The following is a 7,901-nucleotide window of genomic DNA, read 5'->3' as shown; positions in this document are numbered from 1 at the left end:
CTGGGGTAAGCAGTGCATTTATGCCTCTATGACCAGCACGCCACTGTGTATAGGCCTAGGTGCGGAGGTACCTATCAATATGTAAAATAAGTGTAATATGTGTGTTTTGGAAGTAGGTAAATACCTTATGTATAGTACGCCACAGGTCGAGATGGCAATCGGGGGTATGAGGCGGGGGGACGCCCCACACAACCGCACATCACCCGCGCTCTCCCGCATCGGGTTAGCGCGGGGGCTGTGCGGGTGTAACTTAAAACAGTGTAATATAAAAATATGTAGACTATGATAATGTATATGTATATAGGTACGGTTATAAGAGGTCGGTTAAAGAAGTGTAGAATATAAATTAATCAATTTAGTAAATAAAACAATATCATATTATGTAAAGTCTTTTTATTTATATTCTTACTTTTAATTACAGTTAACATAGTTAATTATATTTTTAAAGCTTTTCTAAAGCAACTATTGGTATGTGATTGACGGATGGCACAGTGCATACTTATTACTAAAGTTTACAATAATTATTATCTAATACAATCTTGTTTAAACTTTGAGACGTTAAATACCTTTTGACTGCAAAAGCGACTTTATTATTATTTTGGTCTGGTCCTATACAAAATACCGGTTTACTAAACTCCTTTAAAAATTCAAAAGAATAATATTAATAAGTGACTTCAAAAACGGAGGAGTTTCTTTTGAATATATTTTCAGAAGTTACGGACAAAACTTAATAATTTGCAAAAGATCGTTCACCATGAGAAAATGCATGTATTTCACATAATTTTAATAAAATTATACTGTACCCGGCAGGACATCGACCTTTACAAAGAGAGCGGTTTCGTAGAGCGCGAGCGTTGCCTCTGTCGTTGAGCCCGACAAAAAGCCACAAAGGTAGGAGTGACAGAGACAACGCTCTACAAACACAAACCCGAAACGAAATCTCATTCTAAAGGTCAATTTACAATATTTCTTGCCGCCTACTGTAGCTACTTATTTATGATAAATACGAATTATAACTACATAAGTAAAATTTATATTTATAGTAATATTAATATTATAAATGCGAAAGTTTGTCTGTCTGTCTTCCTACTAGTTTTTCACGGCCCATCAGTTAAACCAATTTTGACGTTTGGTTTGGTACAAAGAATTTCTAAGGCTAGCGCGACAAATAATATTTTTAAAAGTAAGTAATATTTATTAAATAATCATCCTTTCTTATGAGCTAATCGTTAATATGCACAACCAATGTTTAATTCAAATACTTACAACCTATGTAAGTACGTATTTCTTTATAATTAAGTAGTTATGTATTTTTCCTTTTTAATCGTTGAAACTTTGGCGCTATAATCAATATCAAATGTAATTTTTTTTATATCAATGTTGGTGTTACTGACATCTGCATCCGTCAGATTCAAGGTCAGAACATGGTCAGAACTCAGATTATACCAAAATCCAAAATACTCCAAAATATTATCAAAGATTATCATGATTATAATATTATGTCGTGTCGATGCCGTGTAGAAACCAACGGGGGTATGGGTTTAATAAAAAACTGTTATACCCCTTCCAGGTTAGCCCGCTACCATCTTAGACTGCATCATCACTTACCACCAGGTGAGATAGCAGTCAAGGGCTAACTTGTATCTGAATAAAAATTAAAAAAAAAATGTCAAATTGAATTCTCGTGATCCCATCTATATAGAAAGTAATTACATCTAAGAAGTATATTTGCGTGATCCACAGTAGGTATTTCTTCCCTACTTAGGATTAAATAAAAACTGTCAAAATTAAGTTAGCAAATACACTTTTAAAAGGTTTATTAGGTTTTTTTTTATTTTAAACTACTACCTATTTAAAGTAGGTAAGTAGTTACAATACTTTTGTTAATAATTGTTAGGGCCATTCAAAATTTGTACCCGAGAGTTCGTAAAATTTTTCATTGTATGGCCTGTAAAATTCTCTCAACCTCTCTATAGCCACGGGATCAATGTATGGATGGTTTCTGCCTTTAGTTTTTCCGAGACAGTGTGGTGTGGGCCGACTTTCCGACTTCAGAAGACATGGGAAGCCCTTCGTTGAATTGAAATAGAAATGTTTTTCTGTTATCACGAGTTTGAGACCGAGGAAATCCTGAAAAAGGATGACAATGATTTACCGTTAGAATACTTACACACGACTTCTAAGTACTGCACTAAAATGATCCGTCCAATAGCATCCCAGTCCAGCACTGGAATATTTTTACTGGTTTATTAAACGAATAAATGAGATATAGTTATAAATTCATTATCTCTAGAATTTGGTGCAATTTTAGTGAATAACCTAAGAGTATTATTTTTACTGTGATAGCCTAGTGGGTACGTGGACGTCCACTCCACCTTCTAGTCGGAGGTTAGGGGTTCGATCCGGGGCACGCACCTCTAACTTTTCGGAGTTTTGTGCGTTTTAAGAAATTAAACATCACTCGCTTTAATGGTGAAGGAAAACCTGCATGCCTGAGAGTTCTCCATAATGTTCTCAAAGGTGTGTGAAGTCTACCAATCCGCACATGACCAGCGTGGTAGACTATGACCAAAACCCTTCTCACTCTGCGAGGAGACCCGTGCTCTGTAGTGAGCCGGCGATGGGTTGATCATGATGATGATTATTTTTACTGAAGCGGAGATGCGTGTCTTCGACCAACCATCTTATTGGGAGATGATAATATTATGATAAAATTATCACATTATTCAATAATAACCTAATTTGTTCGTCTGACTCCGTTCCTGAAGCCGATCCAAGACTCGAAAATTTCCTATTTTTTTTTATTTGTATCAAAAACTATTATTATTATTTTTATTTTTATTTTTTATTATTATTTTTTTATTTATAGAGAACAAGAGAGTAAAAGCGGACAGGGAAGCACTTATCTCTATGAGTGATCTCTACCAGTGACCCTTGACAGTGTGTTTGTGTGTGGCAGTATTTTCATTTTTCCGTGAAATTTTACGCACCTGAACTCTAGCCATCTCAAAAGCAGGGTCCACGACCAATCGCTCCCCGCTGATCAGCAAGAGTCTGGATCTTGGGAACCGTCGCAACCAGCGTCGTAACGGCCGTGCATAGATGCCAAGTCTGACGGGAGGCCACGATGAGTCCACTATCGACCACACCCCGCCCCAGTTCACTGTGCTGTTGACTAGAGCCAAGTCTTCGAACCTTGGAAGACTGGGTCTTTTGCTGTAATCAAAAATACGAGGGTCATTCAATAAGTAAAGAGACAAATTCTATAATTTTAAAACTATTCAATGAATGTGTACAATCTTTTCAGAGGTGTTAGTTAGCAACCTTGGGATATGCTCTGATCAGCTATTTATTTCATCATTTTATGTCAATATAACCTCAAAATTTTTAGTTCACCATAGCAAGTCCACTAGAAGATTGCACCTTAGAAGAGCAGCGCTCAGTCATTAGATTTTTAGTTGCAGAATGTGTAAAACCAAGTGAAATTTTTTCTAGAATGTTGATACAGTACGGTAAAAGTAGTACCTATGAACCGTGCGAATTTTCACAAGTGGGTACTGTTTAAAAGTGGCTGAACAAGTGTAGGTGATGAACCCCGATGTGGACGTCCAGTGGAAGTTTCTGATCCCTCGTTGGAATCGAGGATTTGATATAATAAAACTTAACAGGGTTGACGGACTTATTCGTGATAACAGAAAAATTACTGTTGAAATGATAGCTGAGGAAGTTCAAGTAAGTGTTGGAACTGTTCACAATGTCATTCAGAACAATTTAAACCGTTTTTGAGCTATAGCCATTTGTCTCTTTACTTAATGAATGACCCTAGTACTTGGTTGAACGACCATTCTGTTCTGGTCTTTTGCTGTAAACTAAAATACTTAGTTGAACGACTGTTCTGGTGAACGCCGGCTTTAGATTAGTTGCGAGCCCGGTGCTATACCTAGTAGTGAGCCGGGTGTCTTTCAATGATTTGCTTAATAAATGAAGGTACCTAAAATACTGTGTGCTTTTTGCAATGCCAGATTTGTAGCCTCTTTTACAACAGTTTTTCTTGAACACAAGACTAGGTGAGAAGGTAGGTCTAATATGAGGCACGACAGATTGTCTTTTGGTTATCTTCGTACTTCGTCTTGACCCTTAAAATATCGTAGGTAAGTATTCAGGTACTTATTTAGGTAAATACCTCACAGTACCACGATTTAAATAATCTTACGGTAGTCTTGCAGACAAAAATCACCATATTTTGATTGTGAATACAACAATGGCACATTCATTTGCCACGTAAAAGAAAGAGTTCTTGAGGTATTGTTATTCAAGCCACTGAATGAGTTTTTCGCTAAAAATGGGTTAAGCTTACACAATTCATTGGCAGAGCCGAGAGTGTAAACCTTTGACCTTATTACCTACCTGCGAGAGTAGAATTTCGTGTACCAATTTCAAGATTAAGTACTTTTTAACCGACTTCCAAAAACGAGGTGGCTCTTAATTCAACCCTATTTTTTAATGTATGTATTAGGGGCCCCAATTTATTCGAGGTTTCTGAACCGATTTGCACAATATTTTTTTCACATAAATACCTTCCTAGTGAGAAAACGCCAGTTTTATGTTTAGTGGGAGGTCCCTGGCAGGGGTTTGGAATTTCATAATTTCTAAATTTCTGGTCTGGTCTGGGGAGAGGCTTTGGCCGTGGCTATAGTTACCACCCTAACGACAAAGCGATTTAGCGTTCCGGCACGATGCCGTGTAGAAACCAAAGGGGCATGAGTTTAATAAAAACCATGCTATACCCCTTCCAGGTTAGCCCGCTTCCATCTTAGATTGCATCATAACTTACCACCAGGCGAGAATGCAGTCAAGGGCTAACATGTATCTGAATAAATATATAAAAAACTGATGTTATATGATTACCACCAACCGTATAACCATGTGCAGCACCAGCAAAACTGCCAATGTGCTGCCAGTATTTAGAGAATGACTTAGATTTTCCAAAAAGATATTTAAGGGGAACGAACCTCGCAGATTGAGTGTAGTCGCTTATAGCCCTGGTGACTGGATCACGGACCACTACTAGCACCTTCACTGAAGGGTTCATAGCATAGACCCGCCTCGGTGCAGACCTCGTCACCCAGTAAGATGGAGTTTTTTCCATCGTTATCTGCCCCTCGAGTGTTGGTGGCATTTTGTCCCTAAAAATACAAATTCACGTAAGTCTGGGGTTCCGGCTGAAAATCAGCGCTGTACCAATGCTTTTGTAGGTAGTTGTACTAGTGGGTAGGTAACTCATTAGTCACTCATATTATTAATATACCTAATGTTGTGTGATAAGTAAAGTACAATGATGTTAATAAATGTTTTTCTTCCTCCTTTAATTTACTGAGCTCTTGCTGTTCAAGAAATATTTACGAAAATGTGTACCTGTACCATTCGAAGCCTTTATGGTAGAACTTGTCAAAAAAATGTACTTCTGATCCAGCGGCCCTTACGTCCGGATGTAACCTGAAATACCATTTCCGTCATGAAAACATATTTTAATGTAGATAGACTGCGGTGCTACGAGAGATGAAGTTTGAGCTGTCAAAGGCAGTAGCAAACTACCCTCTTTCTTGTTCTTTTCGCTGGAACTTCACGAGCTGTCCGGCCTCCGGACAGATTCCGGATGTCCGGATTTCCTTTTGAGGTACGGAACCCAAAAAAGCAAGTTCTTTAACTGATCTAATATCAGAAATTCCACGCCGAAAACCCCTAAAAGCAAGAGCACAATAATTGCTTTTCTATTCCGGAATATATACCTTAGAAACTCCAAAAGCGCCCTCGTACCGCATTTCTTAACCCCTATAATCAATGCATCGGGCAGTCTCTTCGTTGGCACGTGGTTTGGTTTTTGTAGTCTCATGTATGTATGGCCGTTGAAGCTGTAGCCCAATAACGCAGCAAATCGACGACTTACGCTCTTATAGTTGGACACGTGATGCTTTAGTGAAAAATATTTGAAGGAAAACTGAAATTTATACTTATTATTAATATAGAAACTTAGGTATATCTTATAGGCCTTCTAATCGGAGGTCGGGAGTTCGATCCCGGGCGCAATACACCTCTAACTTTTCGGAGTTATGTGTTTTAATTAATTAAATATCACCTGCTTTAACGGTGAAGGAAAACATCGTGAGGAAACCTGCATACCTGAGAGTTCTCAAAGGTGTGTGAAGTCTACCAATCCGTACATGGCCAGCGTAGTAGACTATGGCCAAAACCCTTCCCACTCTGATAGGAGACCCGTGATCTGTAGTGAGCCGGCGATGGGTTCATCATGATGATGAGGTATATCTTACGATAGCAATACATTGTACACATTTTATTCGCTTTATTTTGTACTAGCCTAACCCCGCGACTTTGTTCGTGTTGTCTAAGTACACAAATTTCAAACCCCTATTTTACCCTCTTAGGGGTTGAATTTCCAAAAATTCTTTCTTAGCGCATGTCTACGTTATAATAGCTATCTGCATGCCAAATTTCAGCATCATCCGTCCGGTAGTTTGAGCTGTGCGTTGATAGATCAATCAGTCAGTCAGTCACCTTTTCGTTTTATATGATTAGACTAGATGATGCCCACGACTACGTCCGCGTGGATTTTCAAAAATCCCGTGGGAACTCTTTGATTTTCCGGGATAAAAACTAGCCTTATTTTCCGGGATCCAAGTTATCTCTGTACCAAATTTCGTCAAAATCGGTTGAACGGATGGGCCGTGAAAGGCCAGCAGACAGACACACACTTTCGCATTTATAACATTATATTGTGGACACAATAGAAAAAGAGGCCGTAAAGTAAAAGTTTCATCAAAATTTGTTGAGCACAATTTCCGTGAATACCAACTGTATTCGGATAATATGACAATTATTTTTTAATGCAGCATAAAGTGGCAGCAATAATTTTATTTTATAGTCAGCTGGTTATTAGGTACGTTATTGATATCATTTTCCTATTTTATTAAGGAAAACTATATTTATTCTTATCATGAGTAGTAAAAACCGGGACGCTATTCAGGCATTTGTGATTCACACTAACTAGATTAATAAATAATTACTTAATTAAATATACTGTACGGGTACTAACCTTTCTTTCGTCAACTAAACAAGTATTCAAAACATAAAATAAATATAATAGAAATAATAATATGAAATATGTAAACATAGTTCGTTTCGAAAAAGCCGGAATCCATTTCATTGCTATTTTTGGAATTCATTTGTATAGAATTCAATTTTCTATTTAATAAAATGTTTTATTTTATGTTAAGTATTCACCATGTTCAGCAATTAATTATAAGATACTTAACTGTTGCTTTTACACAAAATTATTTACACTAACAGCCATTCTTATAATCGTTTGGGAAATAACAAAAAAATAACACATTATCAACACGAGCACCACGCGGTTAATTTTAAGAAAATTTACTGCACAGTGCACACCTGATCTGCATCAGTAAACGCACTGCGCAACCGCGTTCGAAGTTCGAACACGGGGACAGAGGACTGGGGAGAACGGGAGGAAATGCGAAAACAATATCTGGGAGCAGCTCCACATTCCTTTGGTTCGCGCCAAATATAAATAGAGGAATATTCTGCAGTTGCGCGCGCATTTTTGTCATTTTCCGGAAATACACCTTTTGTCGTACATTGCCTTTTCATTTGGATACACCACGGGATAGATTACCTATGTTTTACAACTTTTGCTATAAAATATACGATGGAAAGAATTTATATATAACTAACTATTTATGCTTAAATTATTAAGTTTGATAAAAATATTATAATGATAGTTTATTTTAATATTATTTTTACATTCGGGAAGTTAAAAGCATTTTGTACACGTGCATCCGATCTTTGCTACCAACATAACAAGCAAA

The 7,901-nt window shown here is 37.3% G+C and overlaps 1 protein-coding gene across 3 annotated transcripts; it reads right to left on the bottom strand.

Annotated features, from left to right (window-relative positions):
• Positions 1–376: 376 nt before the first annotated feature.
• Positions 377–7,899, bottom strand: Hs3st-B (Heparan sulfate 3-O sulfotransferase-B). Of its 3 annotated transcripts, XM_069502586.1 has the most exons (7): positions 7,465–7,510; positions 7,112–7,125; positions 5,790–5,998; positions 5,416–5,496; positions 5,013–5,186; positions 2,991–3,216; positions 377–2,130 (listed from the first exon to the last, which is right to left on the bottom strand). In XM_069502586.1, the coding sequence occupies exons 3-7, from the start codon at positions 5,891–5,893 to the stop codon at positions 1,894–1,896; spliced, it is 822 nt and encodes a 273-aa protein (XP_069358687.1). In that variant the 5' UTR covers positions 5,894–5,998; positions 7,112–7,125; positions 7,465–7,510; the 3' UTR covers positions 377–1,893. The 3 variants fall into 3 exon arrangements, with proteins under 3 accessions (XP_069358687.1, XP_069358686.1, XP_034830570.1); XM_069502585.1 differs by lacking the exon at positions 7,112–7,125 and having other exon boundaries at positions 7,465–7,899; XM_034974679.2 differs by having other exon boundaries at positions 7,112–7,587.
• Positions 7,900–7,901: the final 2 nt, after the last annotated feature.

Source organism: Maniola hyperantus, chromosome 13 (assembly GCF_902806685.2).
Source record: "Maniola hyperantus chromosome 13, iAphHyp1.2, whole genome shotgun sequence".
In the NCBI taxonomy this organism is placed as follows: domain Eukaryota; kingdom Metazoa; phylum Arthropoda; class Insecta; order Lepidoptera; family Nymphalidae; genus Maniola; species Maniola hyperantus.
Note: the sequence above shows the minus strand (reverse complement) of the source record. Positions and strands in the feature narration are given on the sequence as shown.

Excerpts from the sequence above, each read along its gene's own strand:
- Hs3st-B (XM_069502585.1), bottom strand. The coding sequence starts at position 7,683 with ATGAAAAGGCAATGTACGACAAAAGGTGTATTTCCGGAAAATGACAAA. Across the intron at positions 5,999-7,464 it reads CGTTTACTGATGCAGATCAG|TTTTCCTTCAAATATTTTTC; the intron begins GTGTGCACTGTG and ends TATAAATTTCAG. Across the intron at positions 5,497-5,789 it reads GCGCTTTTGGAGTTTCTAAG|GTTACATCCGGACGTAAGGG; the intron begins GTATATATTCCG and ends ATGGTATTTCAG.